The following is a 27,730-nucleotide window of genomic DNA, read 5'->3' on the forward strand; positions in this document are numbered from 1 at the left end:
GGGGGGAAAAAGGGGGGGAAAAAGGGGGGGAAAAAGGGGGGGAAAAAGGGGGGGAAAAAGGGGGGGAAAAAGGGGGGGAAAAAGGGGGGGAAAAAGGGGAGCATCCTTCACACACTTTCTTCCAAAGCAGTTACTGATGGCCTGACCAAACAGCCAAGAACTGCAACTAATCAGCATCTCTATTCTTAACGCCTGGTTTGATTGCACTCCTAATCTCCCAGTCTCTAGTTCAGCAAGATGGCAAAGGTTTAAGTAAAGCAGAATGTCCTTGCCATGTGGAGGGGGACAAAAAATCAGCAAGAGGATCTGCTTAAATCAGGCTTAATTTAAGGCCTGAACTGACCTAGCCTTGCAAAGCACAGAACAACCCACCCCACACAAACTGCCTCTGAGGACACAATTATTTGAGAGCCCAACTTCAGCCGCATATAATTTCTATATTATCAAGAAGATAAAAATTCAGTAAATCCATTAACATTCCTGGAGTCTCTGAGTACCCAGAACAAGAGAGAAATACGCCTGTCTGAACATCAGATGATTCCCAGCATAAGGAAATGTAGGGACCTAAAATCTAAATGAATATTCTCTGGAAATGCTAAAAATTTTTTGGTATTGCCAAGTCAGCTTAACTTTCTCTGCATGAAGAGGACGGTGGGCAGCTAAGATGAATTCAGAAACAGTTCGTTGAGCAGGAAACCAGCCAAGCAGCGACCTAAAGCTGCTTGGCTTAAACGCAGTAAAAGCATAGAAACGTTGTATGAAAAAAGCACAGAATCCAACACAGCAACGATTAAGTGAAGGAACCAGGAAATACCTTCATACTAATCACAGAATCAATCAGGTTGGAAGAGACCTCTGGGATCATCGACTCCAACCATTGCCCTGACACCACCATGGCAACTAGACCATGGCACTAAGTGCCATGTCCAGGCTTTTCTTAAACCCCTCCAGAAATGGTGACTCCACCACCTCCCTGGGCAGCCCCTTCCAATGGCTAATGACCCTTTGTCCTGGTTTGGCCTAAACCAGGCCGATTTTCCTTTCAGTGATTTTTACTTTCAGCTAAGTCTCCTCTAAATAACTGCACTTTCTGAAACTAACTGCATGTTTTTGCAGACAGTGTCTGCTTCCAGGACTGATAACGCTCGAAGTTTGTAGTTATCGCTGAGGCACCGGTAGGGATGTTGTGCAGTAAGGCTCTTGCTGTACTTTTTTCTTAGAGAAACCAAGGTCACCGCTGAATTCCTCACTGCTTACAAGTGAAAAGCCGAAGGGGGGTCGCAGCTGCAGCGGGGAGCAGACAGGGCAGGTGACCCAAAATTGACCAACGAGGGTATTCCATCCCATACACGTCATTCTCGGTATAAAGCGGGGGGATCACGAGGGTCTCGTCCCTCTTGCTCTTGGCTTGCTCTTTCTGCTATGGCCGGTGTCCAAGGAGGACTCCGACTGTTTTCCTGCTGCCCCCGATCCTGATCTGTGCATCCCTGAATCCAGCTCTCGACCGTCGCTAGGCCCAGCCTGGGCCTTCCCGGAGCCTGCCCTGCAGTGCCGGTGGTGACGTTGCTGACATCGGGGGAGCTCGATCTTGGTTTTGTATATATATTTGTATATATTTGATTATTCCAATATTATTATTATACTTTTTTTTTCATTATTATAGGTTTATTAAAACTGTTTTAACTTTCCAACCCGTAAGTCTCTCTCCCTTTTCCCTTTCCCTTTCCCTTCGGGTGGGGGGGGAGGGTTAACAGAGAGCGTCTGCTGCAGGTTTAATCGCCAGCCCAGCTTTAAACCGTGACACCCTTGCTGAGAAGAAATGCTTCCTAATGTCCAACCTGAACCTCCCCTGGCGAAGCCTGAGGCTGTGTCCTCTTGTCCTATCGCTGGTTGCCCGGGAGAAGAGGCCGACTCCCACTGTGCTACTACCTCCCTTCAGGTAGTTGTAGACTGCAATAAGGTCACCTCGGAGCCTCCTCTTCTCCAATCTCTTCTCCAATGTCACACCAATCTCCTGATCACAGGAATCACGGAGGCATTAAAGCACACCAGCAGAACAATTCCCAGTGCAACACACCTCATTTACAGCCAATGGCACTATTCAACATCTCCCACTGATTCTGATCAACAATTTTGTATTATAAATTCTAATAAAAATTGCGGTGTAATTGCCAAGCCATGTGGCTACACTCACATGCAAGACCCCACAATATATACCTGCTATACACATGCTTATCTGTTCTGCTGTAAAGTCTTGCTTTTTCCTTCTTCTGGCTTTTTAAAAATAAATATTTTGAGCTATTTTATTAGATGGCAAGTCCCTCTACTAACTTACTAAATATAACAGCAACTGAAGTAATAAATCCTCATTTAAACAAGCAGAGAATTCTTCTCCTTTCCAATACAAATGGATGTTGACATACTGACCCCAGAGCAACAATTATTTAAATCTATACATCAAAACACATGGGAACAACTAAAATTTATTATCTTTCTAAGAGAAAAAAATCACTCAGGTGCAGATGCAATGCATACCTCAGAAAGGGTTTTGACATATTACTATTTTCCATGCAAGAAGTAATGGCCTGAAAATAAGATACTTTCAGACTCACCATAAATAAAATGTGCTTGGCTGCCTTTCTCTAATTAAAATAACAAATAATAAAACCATATTTTCACAGGTATACATCCTTGCTTAAGCAAGTGTATTCCTGAGATATATTAACATATTTACGATTATTGCTGCATTATGCTACTAATTTTACTCTTGTGGAGCATTCACAAATACTACGTTAAAAACTGGAGAGCTACAAGCAAGTTAGCTTCAGCTAGTTCACAAATTTTATAAAATGACCTTGATAGCTGGTAACAGAGCAAAATGCCTGAAGGCTTGAAGATGTTACTCATTTTATTCCCAAGTCGTCTTTGCAGACTCTCTTCAGTCACATAATCCATAGCCAAGAAAAAGGGAATGGTTTTTAATGCAAAAAGCGTTACACCAGCCAACTTCTTACTCTGACCTCTTGAGTTAACAGATAGGGCAATCACAGAATCGCAGAATTGTCTTGGTTGGAAAGGACCTTTAAGGTCATCGAGTCCAACCATTAACCTAACACTACAAAGTCAACCACTAACCCATGTCCCTCAGCACACACCACCACTGCCCTGGGCAGCCTGTTCCAACACTTGACAACCCTTTCGGGGAAGTTTTTCCTGATACCAATCTAAACCTCCCCTGGCACAACTTGAGGCCGTTTCCTCTCGTCCTATCACTTGTTACCTGGGAGAAGAGACCGACCCCCACCTCGCTACACCCTCCTTTCAGGCAGTTGTAGAGAGTGATCAGGTCTCCCCTCAGCCTCCTGTTCTCCAGACTAAACACCCCCAGGTCCCTCAGCCACTCCTCATCAGACTTTTTCTCCAGACCCTTCACCAGCTTCGTTGCCCTTCTCTGGACTCGCTCCAGCACCTCAATGTCTTTCTTGTAGTAAGGGGCCCAAAACTGAACACAGTTGGATATCAACGGGATGTCCCCACAAAAAAAACTAAACTCTTGCTATTGCCTGCAAAACCATGTGGATCCATTCCTGGTTTTTGGTGACACAACTGGTAAATTATGCTCTAAAGCATTCCCCAACTTTCACCACTCTGGAGTTCCAAATGGAGGGCAGCACTCACTGCCTCTTTGAGGAAATAATACTATGAGTTATTGAGGAAACTCAGGGCTGGCTTGAGCTATGTTTGGTAAGTCCAAGTGAGAGTAGCGGGCATGAGTAATAAAAACCGAGATCTGCTCAAGCCAGAGGAAATGAAAGGGAAGCTGTTTTCAAAAGCTCAGCTGCACCGCAGAAATGCAAACTCAAGCCTTACTCTAGGCAGATTTCAAAGAGCAACTGCAAGACACAAGTCATCTTCTGCCACTGCTCTTCAGGGATTCATCTGCTCTCAGAGCAGAGCACATTAAGACTGCTGCTCTAAGACACATGCAGACTGGTTTTACTTTCAAAGAAAGATGGAAATTCTAGGATGCAACCAAAGTAAGCCCGACCCAGACGGGATCCAGTTTACAATGGGATCATATGGACAGTCGTGCTGGTGTGGGCAAGGAAAGGGCAGCACCAGGCAGAAATGAGGGATAGAGGGAGGATGAGAATGAGAATACATCTAGAGATACCTGGAAGTCCTCAACAGGCTGTTACAGCTTCCATCCACTATGCAGTCATGTGTTAGGTAATTAATAAATGTACACAAAACAAGCTCTTACGAGAGTATTTAATGCCCTAACTATCACCTTTTACCTCTTGGGCTGAACTTCTCATTTAGCTTGGAAGACAAGCTCAAGTTGAAACTTCTAAGACAATTTTTACCATTTGGACACTTAATTTCACAAGAATATACAATTAATTATTACCAGCATTGAAGAATGGAAAACAAACATGTAACATGTATTTAATGCAATGCAAGCATTTAAATGGAAAATAAGCAAAACTACCAAATATCTGAAAAGCTAAAAATTATAGGAAAAATTTTACATGAAATCTTGATTTAAGATTCCAGCAGTGCATTTTTAATGCACTGAAAGGCCTCTGATAGGTTCTGCACTCTGCAAGGGCTTGCATACCACTGGAAATTTACCAAAATAGCTATTCTGAAGTAATTATTATAATGATAATCCACAATTAAAATACTTTCTAATGGGACTTGCAATAAAAATGTAATTGGTGATTATGGAACGCCAAGATGATGTTGCTTGTCCAGGCAGCAAGTTTTGTGCCACGAGCAGCAGCACGGGCAAATATAATTTTCGAATCAAAACAGGAGATTCAGACAGAGGCAGACAGATACCAGCTTTAGGGTAAGAGCAGCCAAGAAGCGTCACAACATTACAGCTATTATGGAAATACACAGAGCAGCTACTTCATTTAGTTTTTCAAGCACAGGAGCTGATGAAATTTAGAGGGTCAGCCTAAAGGTCTGACCTTTAGCTAAGTCAGGTAAAAGAACAGGATTTTTTTAAAGGAGGTTGGAAACATGGATAGTAACATTCCTAAATTCTATTTAATATGTGTAAGGATCTCCTCCCAATCTAGAAGCATAAGTTTAACAAAATCAGAGATTAGGCTTCAGGGAAAAAATATTTCAAATAATAATACAAAAGTGTGTACAGTAAAATAAAAGGAGATCAAAAATGTTTTGTGGGGTTTTTTGGGTTTTGTTTTTTTTTTTTTAAAGATAACATTGTACCTTATCAGAAACCTAGTAATTCCAGAATACTGAACCTGATGGCACATAAAAAAAAATCCAATTAAGTACATTATGCCATGGTATCTCAGTTTATATCACACAGAAATACAGAATATATTATCTTCTTCCTTAAATAACCATCCCCACGCTCCCAAAGCGGCTCACAGCACGTTATTCTGTTCACACTAGGTCAGCTGAATCACCGTTCCAGCCTGGAGGAGGCAGGTACTGTCTCTTCCCAGACAAGTTCTGCAGTTAATATCAGCACTGACAGGAGCAGCTTGTTGTACCAGCTGCCGCGCTACATTTAGGTAATAAATGTGTTTAACTACACTGTGAAGAAACAAAATCATGTCACATCTACCAAAGCCCTGTTCATTCAAGCATCGATAAAATGCATCTTCTCCATTTACCTACTCACAGGACACCCTGCGACCACAGCCTCTAACCACGTCAATGATTAGATTGAACTGCATTCCTTAATGAAATTAGCGCATATAATTTTAAATTACCCTGGAAGCAGGGTTCTGTTTTCACCTCTGTAACCAACAGGATCTGCCTAATGATGCAGATGCATCACGTAAGCTGCACCAATTCCTTCTCGATGCAGTAACCTGAGGACAGAGCACATCAAATGAGCTCTGGTAGGGTCTCACACCAGCCTGGGTTACAGACAGAGTATTCCCTGTCTGGGTTATAAGCTGTATTTTTGCACTTTTCTTTCTTTTTATTTCTTTTAGGACCACTTTTCAAATGAGGCTTTGGTTTTGTGCTATGAACTGAAGTGTTGCTCTCACACAGGTTGAAATAAATACAAAAGTTTCATCCCAGTGTAGAACAAACCCCAAAAGAAGCAACGATAAATGTATGTGACAAAGACAAAATGCACAAGAGATTTCTTTTGTGGATGGTAGAAAGGAAAAGCACCTGAACAAGATCCCAGAGTCCCTCCAAGCACCATACCAAAACAAGGCAAGGTGTCATGGAGTTTGCCTCGGCCAGCCTGCCTCGTCTCTGTTCCCTCCCCAGCCGTGTCCCAGAGCCCATCGAGAAGACCGGTGGCATTCCACAGAGGAACGTGTCCTGCCAGATGTCCTGAGGCCTCAACCAAAAGCAACTTTCTATTTCTAAGGTACACACACCCCACCTACCCCAGGGCTCCCACACCTGCACACGTATGTCATGAGTGACATCCAAGTCCTTCAAAGCTGCATGCAGCCCAAGACCATGATGAGCTCTGAGGGCTGACGGTGCCTCCTACATCCGCTGGTGGCACCCAGAGATTGGTGAGGGAAGAAACAACTACCTGAAGGGAGGGTGTAGTGGAATGGGAGTCGGCCTCTTCTCCCAGGTAACTAGTGATAGGACAAGAGGACACAGCCTCAAGCTTCGCCAGCTCAGGTTCAGGTTGGACATTAGGAAGCATTTCTTCTCAGCAAAGGTCATTAGCCATTGGAAGGGGCTGCCCAGGGAGGTGATGGAGTCCCCATCTCTGGAGGTGTTTAAGAAAAGACTGGACATGGCACTTAGTGCCATGGTCTAGTTGCCATGGTGGTGTCAGGGCAATGGTTGGACTCGGTGATCCCAGAGGGCTCTTCCAACCTGAGTGATTCTGTGAGTCTGGGATTCTGTGACACTGATGGGCAGACCTACGGCTTAAGTTACAGAATTAGCACGGCTGCAACTACAGGTTTCCTACTAAAGAACATGGATTTAAAAGGAAAAAAACACCGAGGTCTTTTCCCTTTAGCTTCTACTTTAAAGTGTAAACGGTCAAAAAATATTTCTCCTTATGTGTTTCATCCTTTTTCAAAAGGCAACATTTGACTCCCTGTGTCCCTAATGCAAAGAAAAAAAAAAAATACACACACATATCACAGATGAAGGTGCTAACAGAAAGTGCTAGTACGCCTTGTGAGAGCTGCCATCATGCGGGCCCGGCAGACATTTCTTCTAACATCTCTTCTTAGAACATATGGGATCTTCTTCACTGATAAGTTTTAAGGTATTTAAAAAAAATAGAGAGACACTTCCATCTAAAATGATGCTTTCATTTGCAGATTTTGTACAGAATACACAATTTATGCCAATAATTAGCATTTTAAAAGGCTATGCAATACTGTCTGATATTTCTTGAGGATATGGGTGAGATTTACTGAAGCACAAAAAGTCTTGTTTCCCTTTTAGATAAAAGATTTCACATAATGGGCTGCCAATTAAAGCAGGACAGAATGAACACCTATGCACTGTGTCCTGAGCTGAAGTTAATCCACCCATAGAACCCCTGTATATATGTTCAATAAAAAATGGGGTAGGGAGAAAGAAAAAGCAGAAAACCTTAATGATTCCAAAGTGGAAGTTTCATTTCTTGTCGCTGTTAGAACAGCAACTTAAATTTAGGGTATTTGCATTTCCAGTGTAATTGCCTCCTGCAAAAATTTAAGTTTTTACATTTATTTTGGTGACTAACAAGCTTTTTATCAAGGGCTATGGATCCTTTTCTCTTTGGTTTTGATTGCTTGCTCCTAAACAACATGAATAAAAGATAAGTGAAGCGCCAGACCAAGTGGAGCAGGGAGTAGCAGGTTGTTCGTCTGAGATGACAAATGACGCAGCAGTGAAATCAAGGTCTACTCTACCACACCAGAGGACACCAGAGCAGAACAACGAGCTGAACAAACACAGGAACCTGCTGATGTGATGGTACACACCACAGCAACGGCACAAGCACTGACCTACATTGCCATTGGAGATTTAAAGGGAAGTTCACAAAGCTCCTACCACAAAGCTCCTACCACTAGGAGAACTAGTTGCCTCTTCTCCCAGGCAACTAGCGCTAGGACAAGAAGACACAGCCTCAAGCTTCGCCAGGGGAGGTTCAGGTTGGACATGAGGAAGCATTTCTTCTCAGCAAGGGTCATTAGACATTGGAAGGGGCTGCCCAGGGAGGTGGTGGAGTCACCATCTCTGGAGGTGTTTAAGAAAAGCCTGGACATGGCACTTAGTGCTATGGTACAGTTGACATGGTGGTGTCAGGGCAATGGTTGGACTCGATGATCCCAGAGGGCTCTTCCAACCTGATTGATTCTGGGATTCTGTGAAAATCAGCAATCCCCGCTCTACACACACTTTCACAGAAGTCACTGGGTACGTCACTGTTTCTGCTGACTTTGATGGAACATGGAACTATTTGGGACACATGTACTAAACCATCTGCACAACACCTACCTGCAATTAACACTTTTCTAGCCTCTTCTTTCAGCTAATGGAGCATTTGTTAACACCACTTTGTCCCCCACAACGCTGTCATCAAGACTTTACAATTTCTTCTAGTATTCTGCAGAGAAGGACCTGGGAGTTCTGGTGGACAATTTCCCCATGAGCCAACAATGTGCCCTTGTGGCCAGGAAGGCCAATGGCATCCTGGGGTGCATTAGGAAGAGTGTGACCAGCAGGTCGAGGGAGGTTATCCTGCCCCTCTACACAGCCCTGGTGAGGCCACACCTGCAGTAACTGTGTCCAGTTCTGGGCCCCCCAGTTCAAGAAAGACCAAGAACTACTGGAGAGAGTCCAGCGGAAGGGTACAAATATGATCAGAGCAGTGGAGCATCTCTCCTATGAGGAGAGGCTGAGGGAGCTGGGTCTGTTCAACCTGGAGGAGAGAAGACTAAGGGGGGATCTTATCAATGCTTACAAATACCTCAGGGGTGGGTGTCAAGAGGATGGGGCCAGACTCTTCTCAGTGGTGCCCAGTGACAGGACAAGGGGCAATGGGCACAAACTGAAACATGGGAAGTTCCATCTGAATATGAGGAGGAACTTCTTTAATGTGAGGGTGCCAGAGCACTGGCACAGGCTGCCCAGGGAGGGTGGGGAGTCTCCTTCTCTGGAGATATTCAAAACCCGCCTGGACACGACCCCATGCAACGTGCTCTGGGTGACCCTGCTTTGGCAGGGGGTTGGACTACATGATCTCCAGAGGTGCCTTCCAACCCCAACCAGTCTGCGATTCTGTGATTCAAAAATCTTCTCAGGTATGGCATTCTCAATAGCTGAGGAGTTTCTCTTCCCATTCACCAGCACCCTAAGTGGCCTTCTGAGTTAGCTCAAGTGGCAAACCAAAAACCAATTGCAAACCAGTCTGCACAAAAGACATTCAATGAAAAGATCTGGTAAGCTTTCAGTCATGTTTTACTTTTCATCTGGCATCTATGCACAGAATTCCAAGGGCAGTCTCACAGCAATAGCTTCCAACAGCATGAAGTAAGGAATGCCAACATTCCCACTAGCTCCCCATTCCCCCTCTCTTACCAGTATGCACTTCAATTGCCCACTATTCTGACAACCAGCAGGAACAATGGAGATTCCCCTTGATTGTGAGTAAATGAAAAATCTCTCCCCACTCAGTGAAGTCACTGACCACAGCTGCTAGAAATTCACGGGTCAGTCCCCTAAAAGTCGCAAGTGTTGGTGATGAAAACAGAATATATCTTTGCTCTTCTGGCTTGCAGCTGCCCTCATGAGGCCCATACATCTGAATTAACACAGAAAGCAGTGTACTCACAACAGAAATACTAATGACTCAGGGGAAGAGGAGAAAGAAACAGGAAAAGATATAGCTTAAACCAAAGGGTCTGCTGTCATTTGTAACGTCAGCCTTGTATTCAGGCTAGAGTTGGTACTGCAAATATTACGAAGCACTCACATAGCTGTATTTTTGATGATCCTTCCTTGGTCCATTTTCTGCCCAATACCATGCACAACAAACACAATGTGAGTAGTTTGTGGTGGCTTGTCTTCTAACGTAGCTTCTTCTACATAGCCTCTATGTAGCCTTGTCCCACTACTTGAAGCTGTAGAAAAAACATTATCCTGGATCAGTTACATTCTATGAAGTGCAATGGTCTTATATGTTGACAGAAGCTTGACTTGTCTCAGACCAACACATTAAAGTATTTTGAAGATAAGATTATACATAAAGAAATAGCATGTATATTTAAATATCTGCAATTTGAAACTCTTGAGAGACTTGAGCAACTAGGTGATATTAATTGTATCAATGTATTAACAGGCCATTTCCACTGTAAAGATAACTGATTTCAGAGATGTTTTGAAAAACAACTTTTTAGAAAGCAGTTGTATAGTTGTCCGTCCACTTTTACAACACAATACCCTTCTTCTGTGTGTCTCAATCATTAAACCTCCTCACATCCCCACCTTACTTCCACAGCACGGATGGATCATGGAAATGATGTGGCCACAAAACTGATAAACGTTGTCATTCTTTCTCTGACCCAGTTCAGAGAGCTGGTTGAAAAGCTGTACAATTTTTCATTTTGATAGGGAAAACCTACGTTTTATTTCAAGCTGATCCAACCTCAAATTTCCCCATCCGTTCTCCAGCTCAGTAGCCAAACCAAAAATCAATTACCCTGGGCAAATATGGGTATTCTCTCAGTGCCCCGCTGATGGCTTGAGAAACCCACTGGCACGGCGTGTCTCCATCCCCCTCTAGTGACAGACCCATCCAGAGGACCACAGCCTTGCATGAGTGCCAGCTGTGCCTGAATCCAGCAACCCCTTCAGATGGCCACGTAGAGGAAGGCAGCTTCGTTCCCCAACACAAAAACTGAAACAACCAACTTGGTTTGTTTTTAAGGAGGAGGAAAACACTGCGGGCAGTTTTTACACAGGACAGGTTTTGTTTATCAAGTGGGCTTCTACTTGGTATTTCCCCTCCCAAATTGTTTAGGACGGATCTTGCTTATTATTTATTACACACTATCCAAATCATGTTCTGGATACAGAACACTTAATTTCTCCTGGAACTGAAGCATTGAATTATATTAATTCTTGGCAAACTTTAATTAAGTATCCAAGAGCCCTGTGGGGTAAGAGGGCATTAATTATAGAACAGAGGCATGGAGATTAAAGCCAAACCTATTACCTGATCTCGTCTCTTCAGAGACCAAGGAGCAAAACAGATGGGGATGTTCTTGTTTTTGTAGTTGTCCAGCAGTGTGTAGGAGCACCACGACAGAGAGGACAAGCTCCAGTTTTCTAGGTTGGCAATAATCTGCCTTTTGCTTGAGAGAAACCATCCTCTCTTCCAACCATCTCAGCCTCGCTGCCTTCATAACTGGTAGTTTTGAGCTTAAATGAGCCTGGTTTCCTACCAGACACAATTTCTGTCTAAATGCTTCACCCCTCCTCTCAGCTCCTACGTCTGTTTAATGAACTGAAAAAAAGCAAGAGCTGGCAAGAGGGGAAGCTATGACCATGTATTTAAGGAATGCATCACAGTATGCAAGGACACAGCTGTAAAGTGAAGGTTGCAAAGGGAACTGTAATTCTTACATTGTAGCTGCTAGACTCTGCCACTGTAATATTTTCATATAGTTATTACGTAATGCTAACTGCTGCATCCAAAATAATAATAAAATATGTAATAAAAATAAGTCATAGCCTATTCACATCTAGTTACAATCATGTACAACAACCTGAGGCACCTAATGTACCCTTCTGTAAAAACTGCAATGGCCAAAGTGGGCTAGTCACATGTTAAAACTTCCAATTTGAAATCGCCTTCTAGCATTAAAGTAACAGACTTAAAATACCAGTATTGACAATATTCTTTACAAACTCTGAGAAATATTACCTTTGGAAAACCCCAACTTTTGTGTAACAGTTCTTGCAATTTTAGATGTTGTTGCATCACTGTAAAGATACACTTCATCCACACTGTGCCAGTCCACATGGTTGCGACTCAACTTTAGACTATGAATAGCTGCAGCAAAAAGGAACAACATTTAATTTGGATGGGTAAGAGGAAAAGAAAAAAAGCCTCTTCAGAGAGAGAGAAGGGTAATGTACACACATATTAAAATCTACAGCTCCATTATACCTAAATCCGAATGACTTCTTACCTTGAAAAGTTTTTACGTTTAGGATTAATCTGACCAGGACAAGCAGCAGTTTGGAGACCACCTCTGAGGACATTTCACATCATTCTCCTCCCACCCTCATTTTGGGATGGTAGGTTTCCAAAATATTCCCTCAGCTGAAAACAAAAACCAGGGTGGGGCAGGGCAATGCATCCTGAAATACTGCAGGTTGGTGTGATAACCACGTGGCTGCCCCACGCACTCTTGCTAGAAAAGCACAATTTCACTCCTATCTTCTCTCTCCTGTGTCCCGTCCAGTGAGGTCCCTAGTTTTGACCGAGGCTACAGTGTGCTACAGCAACACAGTGGCTTTCAAGGCTCCATTACTAGAAGGCTCTATTGCATGTCTATCCTTTCAGAAATATCTAGGAGCTGGAAATGCAGTTCAACGAGAAAGCGTCTGAATGAGCAATTTCTGGCACAGAAAAGAATCTAGCTCTTTCAAAAGCCACTAAGAGCTCTCGTGGTTTTTGTGCAGTTGTTGTGTGTTTTCCAGATTTGGAACTGATTGAGCTCTGGGACCAACCTCACAACACACTGCCTGACTGTCGGGATTAAGCACAGCAGGCATGTTATGATGCAAGTCAGAACCTCTCATCGAAGGCTTAGAGCTTACTTGAGCAAAGCAGCACCAAATTACTAGCAATACAGTGGTGGATTTCACCTAAGTTTTGAAATCTGCTGCTTACGTCTCATCTAACCTGGGATACACAACATTTGGAGAGCTGACAACAGCAACAGCTGTTGCTTTTTTAAGAAGTGTCTTAAAAAAAAAAAAATTACTTAATTATCATCGGTCTTGCTAAAAAGTTCAAAGTCATGGAAAACACCCAGGGGGGTTGCTTTGGGGTTGGGTTTTTTTTTCCATAACAAGTGGAGCTCTAGCCTGTCCCCTACTTGAAGCCACTCAAATGAATTTTTTATACTCTTCTAAAAACATTCTGAGAAAGCCTGAGCCATCACAATTTCATATTTTACCTCTGCTACAGCACAAACCAGCCACATTAAGCTACATGTTGTGACCTTTCTCCTGCAGTACTTTTTGTTTCTTTGCCAAGGCAGATAGACCTGACATAGTTTGATGAAAAACTAAATGAAGTTTGTAAGAAATAAGGAGATTAAAGAAGGATTACCCCTTCTGTCATAGCAAACAACTGATTCACAAACAATAACTAGAACTATATTGCTGTTTTAAACTGACAGAGCAAGAACAGGAAAGGAAATGAGCCTGACTTTGAAGAGCAGACATGTCAGCTTAGGGTAATGACTGGCCAGAGCAAGAAGCAATGCAGTGAGAACTCAATGAACACGTTTTCATAAACATCCCTGCAGGCGCAGAGATGAGTCCATGTCCAGAAATCTCAGTTTAGAGCTGGAGAAGAAAAGGAAGTTCCCAGCAAAACTTCCTCTTTCAGACTTGGAGACAATGCAATGGAGACTGTGATGTCCTGAGACAGGCATGTACTCCAGTGGCAAAGGCAAGGGGCCTCCTTGCAGATGTCTCTGCAGTCTCCTCCATCCTCAATTCCATGACCAGTGTAGATTTTCTATGCATTGTCCAGCAGGTCTTCAAGAGCTGTTCCATCTGCGTTCTGTAAAATCCCTCTCAGAGTAGGTCCCTACTGAAGCTGACAGAGGAGGGCTGGAAACTTGATGCCTTTGGAGAGCATTGTGCTCAACATCCAAAGCACACAGAGGAAGAGACAAGAGGCCCGTGTCCAAGTCACTTATTACCACTGGAAAAACAGCAGTTTGGGAAGGAGCAATCCTCAAACTCTTTCTGGAATGAAGTCCAGCTTCTCTACTGAAAGAATATACAGAAAGAAGTAGGGCTTCCCTACCCTACATAAATTATTCTCACTTGGGAAGAACAAATTCCTAACTTTTACGGTATTCTTCAAAAACACATATGTTGAAGGCCACATCAAAATCCACTACAAGACATGCAAGTACTGAAGAACTGCAAATGAAATATTATCCAACGCTACCTCTCTGCATATTTAGTAATGCCTTCAAAAGGGAACCTGAAAAATCTGGTGTACTGTTAACACAAGCACCACATGAAACTATCAGTAACCTTCAGCAGGACTGTACTTCCTTGTCTCTTGACAGAGTAACTTACCTCTCTGAGATGCGTTAACATACACATTGCATTCAAGCTCAGATACGTTTTTTACAGCACTTGGACTATACACCCTTCCTTTCTACCCAGCACCCAGAATTTAAAAAAGAAAAAAAAAAAGTGTTTGTGCTTGCCTCTCAGTTTTCCTTCAACCACAAAATATCAGGAGTTTTTAGGGAAGTGGCAGGATCCAGAACATGCATAATGGACAACACTTTCCAGAGAATCTACCCATTTGTCAGTAAGATGATAAATGTTGCAATTTTAATTGACATATTTACATTTTATTTTGCATCTCTTAGTAAATTTTGTTTACCAACACGTTCACTGCTTTGCTTTTGAGGGCCTGTCCACGTGCATTCTCCACAGCAAAGCCCAAACCAGCTGTAGAGAGACTCAATCACTGAAAAACAGGGGCTGCGGGGCATTTCAAAGGCACCAGGCACTCCAGTGAAGTATTTTGCAGAAGTTTGGATAACACTTCCAGGGTGCCTATTTTACCAACCAGGAGCAGACACATTCCTTTAAAAGTTAACAAGAGTCACCTGAGTCAAAACAAACTCAGCTGGGTGCTCCACCTTGGCACTCTGTTTTGAAATCCCATGGGATGCACTGTTTAAAAGGTCTGCCTGCAGATCAATGCACCAGTTCCACAGACCAATCCACCCTCTTACTGAGATGGGGTGAGATTTTGCCACCACTTTTTAAATTTATATAAACATTGGAATGTCTGGTCAGCCTCAGACCCTGGATGTGATGTCCACCAGTGGAACAAAAATCCCCTAGTAAGGGAAAATCTATCACCCTGAGCTCCAGGCCCTCTTGGTGGGCAAGAATACCCCTTCAAAAGGCGTGACACCGCACTTGATGACTATGGTTGTGCTTTCTCTATCCTTACATAAGAATCTGTCCCAGTGATGACAATGTCTGGGGAGAGAAAAATGATACACCCTTGCAGATTTGCGTGGCAGAAACCCAACTGAGAAAAGAGCTGCCTAGTTGAGATCAGTTACAGGGATAAATGATCCACAAGCTACATGTGCATGCACATCTAGGCAGAGACAGTGGTTTTCTGTCATTGTGCACAGAAGATACTTTTTAGGTAAAAAAAAAAACCAACCCTGCTATAAGGTACCTCTTCATGAGGGCCAAAACTGCACCGAGGACCGTGAAGAGGTTCTCAAGACTCTCAAGAACCCAACCAAAAGGAGCTTCTGCTGCTGACAGTCCCAGGGTGTGTTAATAGTGAAGCAGGGAACAAAAACAGTGTCTTTGGAGAGGATTTGACAGCAGTCTGAAAATAAGCATGCTAGAAAAAAATCAACATATGCAAACTGTGCTTTCCAAGTATGGGATAACAAGGGCTGCCATGGCTGTTTGGAAACTGAACATGAGGAAGAGAGAGTTACATTTCCCTGAAGATGATGAGATAACATGATTTACATTCTCTTTTCAGAACAAATGGCAACTGTCCTATAAACCTGCCTGCTGCAGAGGTGGTCAAACTGACAACTCGGGAGCTCTTCACACCGAGAGATGTCAGAGTGTCAGGAAGTCACCAAGGCATGTCGTAGCGTGGCTGAGGAAGCTGAGCCACAGAATTCAGATTAGGCAGTGGGTATGGCACAGGGGAATGCTCTTTGTGTTCATTCCTCTGCTTCTGGGTCCTTCAGGAGCAGGAGCATGTTTTCTGTGTTTGCGGATTCTCTCCAGGGCACCAGGCTGGGATGTTGCTGAGCATCACTGAGATCTGACTGCAGCTACGGCATCTCTGAATGGTAGGTACAGAAGATGAAGGGTCTCTCCTGTAAAACCATGGGACAAGAATCTCTCTGTGGATCAGACTTCTTGCAGCTTTGCTTTCACATGAACTACTTCTCTGACACTGACAACGTGCACAGCTTTCTTACTAAGTGTCTCTGTAGGTGCATCTTCCCCAGTTGCAGAAAACCCTACGTATTCTGTACGCTGCCGCTTCTTCCAGTTTGGGATTAATGCCCAAGTCCATAGAAATGAGACCAAGTTTTGGTTTCCTTTATAGCCAGAAACTAGAAATGAAACATTTTTCAGGAATACCAACCACGACAGACACCTAGAGTATGAGTACATGGAAGGCACAACCCCACTGTAGATGGAAGACAGCCTGACGCTAGACAGCAGCGAGCAAGCCATGCAAAAACAAGGAGAGAAGCACAGGGGAAGTGAGAGGCATCACGAAAGGACTTCTTTCAGCTGAAGAACTCTCAAACAAACCTCCAGTTTCAGATAGATGAACACAGACAGAAAAATCCCTCTCAAATGTTTAAATATGAAAAACTAAGAGGTAAATATAAAATATAGAATACATATTCCTAAGGCCTCAAAGAACTTGAGCTCAATTAGACTGCAGAAACCCATCTTGAGTCAAAACTGGAGAATAACTGAGGAGCAGAAAGCCTGCACTATTTTTTATGCTCATAGCACAAAGCCCGGGGAGAAGCTGGGGATGTGCACGCTGCGTGTGCGCTGCTAGTGCAAACGTCCTCCCAGCCCAAATGCTTGAGGAGCCAAACACCTCCAGGAGCAAGTGCAGACAGACAGGCACTTGAACATGGCATTTCAGGAGGCCAAGAGTTTAAAATTAAAGACCTTTTAAGGTAAGCACCTGTTTTTTTACTCAATACTTTCATCCACCTGCCAAGACCAAAGCACAGGGTGATTCTCCTCTGCCAGAGCTTGACTATGCTCAAGTCAAAATCAATCTAGAGGAAAGCACCTTTGAAGTGCTAAGAGCTGATGTTATCTTCATCTCCTCCACGAAGGCACTGTCATTCTGGTCAGGGCTAAAGACCAGAGAAAGGGTACATACTGTCTGAAAACCTTTTCTGCCTTCTTTTATTTTCCAGGGATTTAAAAATACATCAGTAAGCATTAGTTTCTGCACAAAACCTTGCTACATCATACATGCAGCTGAGAGCAGAATTGGGCTGCTGTTGTTCTTTCTTAAACAACTCCGAAGTTCTGGTGTGTAAACCTGAGGTACAGCTGTAGATTTTAAAACCTTTTTTTATTTATTTTTAAAAAAAAAATGCAAAGCCATTAAAAAGGCTATTGCTCTTAATTAAATCGGGCTGTTTCACATTGCTGTCATTTTTATATTGCACTTCACCACCTCTCAATTCATCAATGTCATTATTTGTTATATTAGCGCCTGCTTTTAATTAATTCAAGCACATTCATTACCACAACTGAACATGATTTGAAGAAAAAAAAAAACACAAAATAATTTCAAAATTACACTAACAAAATAAAAGGAAGAAGTCCTTTCTTACTGCTCAAGACAGTAGTTACACATAATTCACCTTTAACAGACTTGAGTTCCATGTGTGAGAAGAGGCAGGAAAAAGTTTACTATTAAACATTTTGATTTCAGGCATTTTCCTTTGGACCCAATTACAGAAAAACAGAACTAAAGGAAGTCAAAAAGCAAACATCTATGCATGTCAAAATAAATTCTCATACTTTACTATATCCCTGGGAGCTAAAAGAATATATGGTGTGGCAAGAATAACTCTAAACCTACTGTCTGCATTTACATTTTAAATTGAGGGTGCAGTTTTCAGCAGTCTAGTTCTACAGTCACTGAAGTCAGTAAAAGTTTAATCAGCTTTAACAGTGGCAGAGAAAGACCAGTGACAAGTACTTTTGAGCCTTCTGCAATCATTAATGGCTCCTGTGAGATCTACTCCCACTTTCTGAAACAAATATGCACAACATCAGCTGCTGCAAAGTTCAAAGTTGTTTTCTGCAACACAGCAGCCTTTATCATGTATTCTACATAGCTTCCCCTTGTTATAGCGTATGTTCAAAGCCTCATTTAATTCCAGTACTCGTACAAAAGCTGCAGCAACAATAATTTACAACATAAAATCAAAGATGCATGCATTATCCAAATAAAAAGTGGCAAACAAAACATTATCTAGTATAAACGTTTCATTCCTCCTCTGACGTAATTTAACTTATATCAGGCCTGCTGTGATTCTAAAAAAGTTGCTTTTAGTTTATTGAAAAAGCCAAACCACATATAAAGAGTGTAAGAAACAAACACACACAGTTTTCATCAGTCACAAACAATTATAATAAGGATTACTGCAGGATACTATTGGCATCTACTTTTCTCTAAGATTCACAACACTTCTACTTTTCTTCTAAGATCTATGATGCTTTTTCCTTCCCTTTTGAAGGAAATGGCATGAATACAGCTCAAGAAACTGAAGCATGTAAATCTAACACATTGAACTGACAGAAGCAAACTAGAATTTAAAGCTTGCTAAGCCAGAAGTACTACAAAAAAGAAATCTACATTTACTGTACCTTGGGAACGCTTTCGCTTAAGACATGCAGCATCTGAATTCTCCTTATATCCTCTCCATTTGAACAAAGAAGGGAGGGACAAGGGAGGGAGGTAGTAGAGAACTAAAAGTAAAAACACTGAGCTTCAAAGTAAAATTTTTAAAAGGGGTGTCATTTTTTTTTTTCATTAGTATCACTATTTTTAGAAAAAAAAAGTTGGCACATTTTCTGAAAAACTATATACACTTAAAAAACTGGTTTTGTAGCAGAAGTGTCAGGTCACATTAGCCAAATTCAATTTCTTCACTCTTCATAAACAGTTATGATACCACAACAAAGCTAAAGGCATTAGTAAAAGACAGCTGGAACACAGTGTAATCAGACTCACCGAGTGCCTTTGCGTTTACACGTACAAAAGCATAAATGCTCTATTTGTATAGGGTAGAACACAGTAATTCTTGTTAAGTATACACTAAACATTTGAAAAAAACCCTCAATTTTAAGCACAGCTCTGTTATTTTCCCCAAAGAGTGTTAAAGGATCATTAAAAGTTATACTAGATGAAATATCCTACTGCTACCCTGTTCTGTAAGCCCTCGAGAAGCTGCCTTCCACGGTGAAATGCAACGGCACGCACGCTTTGCCTCTGAGCTTCTCCTTCACGGTAAGGCAAGTCCATAACTTTTATTAGGCTTTCAGTTGTCTTATTTCATTCCTCATGAGAATATCAAAATATTGCACAGCAATCCAAAAGATTCTCTTTCAGGGACTTACATATTGGTGCTGTGCGATTATGGAAGAAGTGCTCTAAGGTAAGTGAAAGCTGCTGCTAAGGAGCAGGTAAAGTTACGTGAGAGGAAGAAACTGCTCTTGGCACTTACACATCAGGAGACTTGTTAACTCAGTTATGATGGATACCTTCTGCGCTTCTTCGGGGGCTCCTGAGCAAGGCTGAAAATGAGGTCCTACAAATCTACGTCTTCTGTGGGCCCTCACTCATACAAGTAGTCAATTTCAAAATATTTTAGCCCCAAAAATCTGATACAGTCAAGAGAGCGTGTTTAAATCCAATGAGAAATCCAGAAGCTCCAGCCTGGCTTCTGAATCCACAGTCATTAAGCTGTGATTACCTGAAATGAGTTAGCCTGCCAAAGAGTGGGGAGGAATGCAACTGAATGATGTCTTCCTTACAAACATCAGGAGCAGCAAATACTCTACGATCCAGTAACTTTGGCCAGTACAAGTGAGTGATGCTCCATGCTTGGGTCAAGGGTTTCGGCTGCCACAGTTATGCTGGTCCAGGGTCATACCTCTTCACACCCTCAGCTAACAGCTCTGTCAGGAGGTGCCTTAATACAGATGCAAGTGAAGTATATTACTGTTGCACATCAGTTTTCTACAGGAGAGGAAAACCAGGCTCATAGCTACTGCGCTTGGGACTTGATAAAATAATTTAGTCTGCAGAATTTTTCAATGGCTGTGGCAATACAAGACTCAAGAAGAATATACACAGGAAATTCAAGTATAACAGAAAATCTTTTTTAAGGTGAGGGTGATAAAACACTGGTACAGATTGCCCAGAAAGGTTGTGGAGTCTCCATTGTTGGAGATATTCAAAGCCCCACTGGAAACATCCTAAGCAACCTGCTCTTGTTGACTCCACAGCTTTGAGCAGGACGGTTGGACTAGATCATCTCCAGAGATCCCTTCTGATCTGCACAACTCTGATTCTATGGATATGACTTTCCTACCTAAAGTGTAACTTAGCCAGCTGTGACAAAAATTCATTGTTAATATAAATTTTTTATGAACAGAGAAACCTTTATTTGAAATCTAAGGCAAAACAAATAAACTATTCCAAATGTAACTTTTATGGTTTTGTGGCATCTGACCACATGCTGAAAATCCATATGAAAAACCAACAAACTTACGCAGTTTCAAAAGCAACGCATTAGAAAAATTCATTCTGATTCTGACTCAGTTTTTTTTCTACATTTCTTATCATCTCTTATGGAATCATAGACTTGATCACAGAATAATTTCTGCCAGAGGGACTGCTGGGGTCCATCTGCTCTGATCCTCTACACAGAGCAGGATCAACTTTTAAGTTGGATCCAATTTAAAGTTTGAATCAGGTTGCTCAGGTGATTTCCAGCTGAATTTTTAGCATCTCTATGGATGGATATTCCACAATCTCTCTGTGCAAATATGATGAACTACGTCTATTCCTACTTATTAGCACATATATTAAGCTTTCAGCTTCACTTCATCCTAATTAAATGAATACACCTGGAAAAGATGATGGAGCAACAGATGATAGGTACTCAACTATATTTATGATACTAGCAGCTATCCAAGTATTCTTAAAGCAGAGGTAGCAAACCTTAGGGCTGCTAGAGGATATTATTTATACTAGGGACCAGTTTATGATGTACCCTTTGAACCACTGCTCAGTGGTTCTTGAAGGGAAGAACCAGAATCAGCCCTCGGGCTAACCTAGAGCAGTGGGAAGCACCACCTGCCGTGACCTCCCCAGGAGTGTGCTGAGCACCTGCTGATCCTGCTCTGCTGTTTGCCACCATCACTGCTACGCAGAAGGCAAGGGACAGCAGTTTTACCACGTACCAGGCAGCTGTGGGTCCCGCAGATTGAACCTCCAGCTGAAAGTCGGACTGTGTGACAAAAGCTGCCCCTCCATCCTGGACTGCCTCCCTGCACCTGAAGCGGTGGGCACCTGCCTGCTAACAGCTCCTCTGTGCTCGAGGAGCTCACAGCAAGGGAGATGTGGGCTCTGGCCACAGAGCAAGAGAGAAAAATCAACACTGAAGTAGTGGCTTTGATCCTTCATCATGCTCTTGGTCTGAACATCACTGCCTTTATTATGGTTAAATACTGTTGGCAAAATATCTAGTCTGAGAACCCTTAAGAACCTGCCATGATCCGAGTTCATGGTCTTGTTTTATCTTACAATGGCCTTGATACTACTGAGGTCTCTTGAGAACGCTGCTCCTTTGATGAACTGCTTTAGATAGGTCCCGAACTCGCTGTCTGCCTAAGTACGCATAAAAAGCAGTTTCTAAATCTGATGTTATTCTCTAAGTTTTAAGCTTATTGATTGCTAAAAAGGTATTATGAGACCGTTTTTGTACTCCCTTCAAAATCGTTTCAACTGAAATATTGCTTCACAGAACCAGCGTTAGAACCTAGGTTTTTCTCAGAAATATTTATAGAATTATTTTACAGTAGGAATATATTTAAGTGTAATCCCTGGGTATATGCAATACAAGAAAGGTCAGTATTTCTGCACAAAGGCACAGAGATATAACCCATCCTCAGTATGACCAGATAAACACCCCAGATATTTCCACATTGTAAGGGTTGACGTTTGTATCAAATATTTAAAATTTTGAACAATTTAGATCAAAATGTCACTTTACATCTTGTGTTGATATTAATTTATGTATGTTAAGTTTGAAAAATGAATTGTTCTTAAGGAGAAGCAAAGCCAATAAAGCCTACTGTTACCTGGACCAAAAAAACACAAGTACTGGACAAATGAATTTGAGGGCCCAAAAACCTAAGTGTGGCTTCCTCCTGTAGCTGTATCGGTTACTCTGCCTTAAAAGACAGAATAGCAACGTCCTTTCCTGTATTTATCAACAATAAAATGGACTATTTAAACTGAAAAATGTATGTGGAATTTGGCCAGGATCTGAGCAGACACTGGGGTGATGAGATGGGAAACAGGGCGCGGCCAAGCTATGGAGGAGACGGGTGATGCCCCTGCAGCACTTGCTTGCACCAGGACTTCAGCAGCGCTCCTCTGGCCTGGGTTTGGGCACCTCGGGAGGCAGAACTCCCTGCAGAGTCAATGGAGAGAGGGGCTCATGCCCTCAGCATCCCTCCCCGACACGCACACGTTCCGCCTGGTCTGTGGTGGTCTGGGCAATCGGCTGTCACAGGCCAGCACCTCCTGTGCGTGCTGCGCTTCAGAGATCGCTGGTCCAGGTAGCTGGCCTTTGACAAGCATTACAGATGCCAACACATCCAGAACCAAGTATCCCTCCAGCAATCTCAGAAATTTGACTAATTTTCACAAGCAACAGACAGAGTTATGGTACCTGGGAACCACGTCTGTGAACTTCCACGGGACATAACCTTCTTGGAGACAAATCCAGGTCAACTGGATATGGCAAATCTAAAGGTCACATTAACCTGCTTGGACAGCCCTAAGTAATGAAGTGCCCCATCTCTGCGTTCTGCCATAACAAATAATTTACCTGAGAAACTCATGCCACTGCTGAGGCCAACAGCTCAGCAGACCACTGAAGAGGATCACACACCAAGAGCAGTCAGCGGCATCAGGCACCATCAACACGGTTCATTTTGCAAGGCATGAAATTACATACTTTGTAAGGATGAAAATCAAAATGCCACTACAGTTCACTCAGCAGAGGGATCTCCCACTGAAGCAGTGGTCTCCAGGCTGCCCCATGGACAACAGAACGTGAGAAATCCTTCACCTCAACCCCGTCATATGCTGCTCTGTTACCTTCAGCATTTACGGCTTCCTGCAGTCCCAAATGACACTGGAAGGCAGCACGGGCATTATGTTACTGATAGGTCACAGGCTGGAGATCCCTGTTCTGAAACATTTTGCTCTTTTGGAGGAAGCTTTGCTTGGATTAAGAGTTTAATAATGGGGCATTTATTCATCAACATCCTATCGCCAACAAAAGCTCTGGATGAAGTTTAGTTATTTCCTTGTTAACATGCTGCAATCCAGGGGCAGAATTAATAAATCAAATCACTGGAGTTGGAAATCGATTTTTCTAGATGTAAGGGTACCCTCCTACCGTGTATCCCAAAACTAAAGATACGAGGACAGAAGAGGGGCACCGCATGCTGAGCAGCTACCCTTCACAGGTACGGTGCATTACCTGCTGCTGGGAAGCAGCACCACTTGCCCTGTGCTTAAAGAGGGTGATTCCATTGCCAGCAATGCACTGGGCAGGCTGCTCAAAAGCTGAGGGTACTAAACACCTAGTGAACTTGCTTGCAATTCTGTTTTCTTCACAAAAAGATTTGAGAGGGCAATAAAATAAATAAATAAAGACAATTAAATTGCAAATAAACTGTCAACTGAGTCTTGGATACTAAGTTCCAGGCTATCATGTTGCCCCAAGTTAGCAGGCTGAATAAGAGAAAATTATCCAGAATGGGAACAGCAAAGTGGAACCTGCTCCTAACTTTGCAGCCTGCTGCCACCGTTTAGAGCATGGCTGGGGGCAAACCAAGAGCCAACAGGTTTGGCTACTGCATATCAACAAGATGCTTGTTGACAAGCTAGTTTTTCATCATTCACGACGCAAACTGGCATGTTCATATAAGAAAGTAATTCTGCCTAAGAGACTGTTACAGCAGATTGTATTAATTTTGCTGAGGACATGGATGAGATGGCTGGTTTTTCATCACGTACAATGCTTTATCATAGCACTGCGAATAGTCACTTCGCCTCTCAATGATATTTACAGATCTATTTAACTATCATTAGTCTGAAATAACAGCTATCTGTAAACCTTGATGGGACCAAAATATGTTTCGTACAGGATGCAATTACAACAAATTGTAGCACTTAAGAAATTTATAAACTGAATTCAGCACTTCTCCAACTAATTATGTTTACTTCACCAGCAATAATGCAAGTTGTAAAGCTTCTCCCAGTGCCACGTGCAGATGGCAATCACAGATGGCAGCTGATCAGAGATGTATTGAGAGGCATATTATAATGACAAAACCACTTTTCACACTTACTGTTAGCTGTAATTTTCCTCCAACTCTCCTACTGCTACAAGAAAAATCTATTGGAAGTTATTGGACTTGACATGTATTGCATTTTGAAGTGACTGCATACATAGCTTGGGGTTTTTTTTTTGGTTTTGCTTTTTTAACTTCAGTTTTAGAAAAGGCACTGGTGTCTGAAAACAGAAAAAAGAACTCCCTTCCCTACTTGATAAGGAGAACGCAAGTACAACTGAAGCCACCCTTCCTTCATCAGGAGTTATGCTACCAAAGGCTTGAAGTAGTCAGCACAAAGCTGAGCTTTGTACCGGTACACTGGAATAATATATGGTACAAGCATACACAAATACAGGTAAAAGTGCCTTTCAAGAGGGTGGTTGTACTGGCACAGTGCTGTGGCTCAGGGGTCACACCATTTTATGCACCTACCTGACAGAGCTGTTACAGCAGAAGACTGTACTGAAGGCTTAGCCAGAGGAAAAGATCTTGTAAAGTGGTATAAATAGAAAAAAAAAAATCCTCACTAGCTTTGAGGGGAGTTCAAAAATTAACTACTCTCTGTACTGTTGAAAAATCTCCCTAAGCCAACAAATGATACTCTGGTTTTCCTTACAGTAATTACAGAACTACCCTGAACACTGCCTTGCCTCCAATTTATCACCAAGCTTTTACTTGTGTGGTCATGTAGTTCACACACGAGAACTCCTCCGTGCTCACAGCCAAAACACAGCCAGGCCTACACTCTGTAACTGCTTTGTACAAAGCTGGAGTTTAAAGAGTTTAAGAATAAAGTTGCTTTATAAAGAATAACACAAACAAAGCCCTACTAAAATATTATTGTGAGGCCTCTCTACTTGCAGCTCTTGGTTTGTAGATTGTTCACCAAGTGACAACCAACAAACAAGTGAAGTGTGAAAGCCAAAAGTACTGAACTTTTGCTGGGCTATACTTACCCTGATCAACCCATTCAACTGTGTACAATAAATAATAGATCAGTAATTTCAGAAGGCTATTCTTATAAATGTTAAATGCATTTGACTGAGATTCCCAGGAACACTAACTGAATGTCCTCAGCCTGGTCATTAAAATATAAGGATTTCCATAACAGAATGAATACCCAAGATTTACTATAGCTGAAAACTACTCTAATAAATTCACAGACCGAACAAGAATGGTAAATGAAATGTGATCTGTAAATCTGATACTCCCTTTAGGGCAGAATTAGGAACACTGGCCAGAGAGCTAATAGCCAGTTTGTGTTTGGACACCGACTCTTCTTGTCCCATCAAGAGATTTCAGTTTGAAGTGAGATTTCAAACACAATTAAAAGGAATGAAACATGACACAAAATGGGAACAAGAAGTTTATCCATGAATATAATTTTTACAGTGTTCATCAAACGTGCTGCAGCAGGAAATCCTACAACATCACAATGCACTGAAAAATGGGAGAGCAAACTGATGCCTATAACGATGTTCCCCACCATGTAGGATGGAAAACCATTGCAGATCCCATTCTTACTTAAGAAAACCAGACCCCAACGATCCAGAGAACATACTATAAAAATAGCGATCTAAACAATCTTACCCTCCTTCCCGTCAACAGGTTTTGATACTTCCATATCAAAGCACTCTTGCAGCTGCTGGCCTTTGAAGCGGTTGAGATGCTCCTGTTCTATTAAGTTACTTTCCTCCTCTTCCAGAGGTTGCCACGTACCGTCAATAAACCACTGTCCACGCATCACAGGGATCTTTTCAGTTTCTAAAAATCAAACAAGAGATTATATATTTATTTTTTTTTTTAGGTAACAAATCACAAACTGACAGCAGCTAAATGGGAAAGGGAATTCTGTTCGGTGTTTTGATGAAAAAGTTACACTCCTGCTGCTGGGACCCCTAACCACACATGCCTCAACAAACACCACTTCTCCCACGGCGCTGAAATGAGTAGTGAAAGCAGCGTTAATCTGCAAACACCTCAGCTAAGGAGGCCAAATTTTCAGAGTGCATGTGAGGATGTGAGAAAGATGCAGATTCTGTACAATTTATTAAGGGTTAAATTCAAACAACAGTCCAGCTTTAATGGGATTTACTCCTCTCTACCCAATTGTCTTGAATTATCAAAAAATTAGGAACTTTGTGAAACTTATGCTCCTCTATACAATTTGACTGATAACAACCATCGGTTTCAAAGTTATCAAGAGGATGCGGAATGAGGAGGAGATACAAAACCACCCATGCTTACCCTGACTGCACAGAGCCTTGTTTTCTTTGGGAACTACACTTACAATAACCCAAACTACACATTAGGGTGTTTTTAGAGATGAAAGGGGTTTTTTATTAAAACCAGACTTTCACCAAGGGCTGTTTTGCTCACCCTCATTCTAGTTTCAGTTTCGGCACTGTAAAGGAGGAAGCTGGGTGCCCAGCAATTGCTGTCCACGTGACAACAGAGAAATCTCTACAAAAAATGTATCCTGGTGCTTATTCTTCATTAAACTGCGCTTGATGCCCACACTAACTACTGGGGCTGTAGGGAGCAAGAATCCTCCCTTATACCCATCCCTGCAAGCAAGCTGAGACAATAATATCCGTTGTAGCTCAGCTCAGAATTTCTCCTCCTACATCTGGAAGGTCAAGAAGGAGAAACACCACGTGTGCTCAAAGATCTGTTCCTACCTGGAAGGTGGGAAAACAGCTGGTAAGGACAGCTTGGAAAAGGAATAATAGATGCAAAGAAACAGAAAAGGAAAATTAGGTAAAAAAACAAACACGAAACAATAGAGAGCATGGAGGTTTCAGAGTTACTGAGCAAAGGAAGGGATCTACCTGCTCTATCAGCAGAGCAGTACAAACGCAGCTGGGCGAGGTGACCCAGCCAAGGGCAGTGGCTTTTAGCCCAGCCACTGGCTCAGGCCACGCAAGCATCTGCTTCGCAGAGCACCACGCCGGGACTGGGCACGTCCCACTAAGCTTGATGGCGGTTCAGAAGTCTCTGACATGCTGCTAGTGCTCTTTGTGCCCATGGACACTAGTATACACCAGAAGTATTCTTCATACTGCTTGAAGTTAGTATGAAAATGTAATAAATAGCAGAGAATTGCTCTTTACTTGGAACCTCAGAACTATTCTGAATTCTTCATTCCTCAGACCACTGTACCTACAAGCTATGAAAGTAAAAGGAAAAATCTCCTTGGAACACTCAAAGTGTTCCAAAGCCAATTTTGAAACCTTTCCTGTAACAGATTTATAGGAAAACGCTGCTTCCACAGTACTAGAAACGATGA

At 42.4% G+C, this 27,730-nt stretch overlaps 1 protein-coding gene across 1 annotated transcript in view; it reads right to left on the reverse strand.

Moving 5' to 3' along the window:
- Positions 1-27,730, reverse strand: part of LOC137661793 (phospholipase DDHD1-like) — a 68,761-nt gene that overhangs the window by 26,666 nt on the left and 14,365 nt on the right. The window contains exons 3-6 of the mRNA XM_068397414.1: positions 26,032-26,205; positions 18,664-18,765; positions 11,903-12,031; positions 9,950-10,097 (exon numbers count right to left, since the gene is read on the reverse strand). Coding sequence (XP_068253515.1) covers positions 9,950-10,097; positions 11,903-12,031; positions 18,664-18,765; positions 26,032-26,205 — 553 coding nt within the window. The remainder of the gene's footprint in view (positions 1-9,949; positions 10,098-11,902; positions 12,032-18,663; positions 18,766-26,031; positions 26,206-27,730) is intronic.

Source organism: Nyctibius grandis, chromosome 4, assembly GCF_013368605.1.
Source record: "Nyctibius grandis isolate bNycGra1 chromosome 4, bNycGra1.pri, whole genome shotgun sequence".
Taxonomy (NCBI): Eukaryota; Metazoa; Chordata; class Aves; order Nyctibiiformes; family Nyctibiidae; genus Nyctibius; species Nyctibius grandis.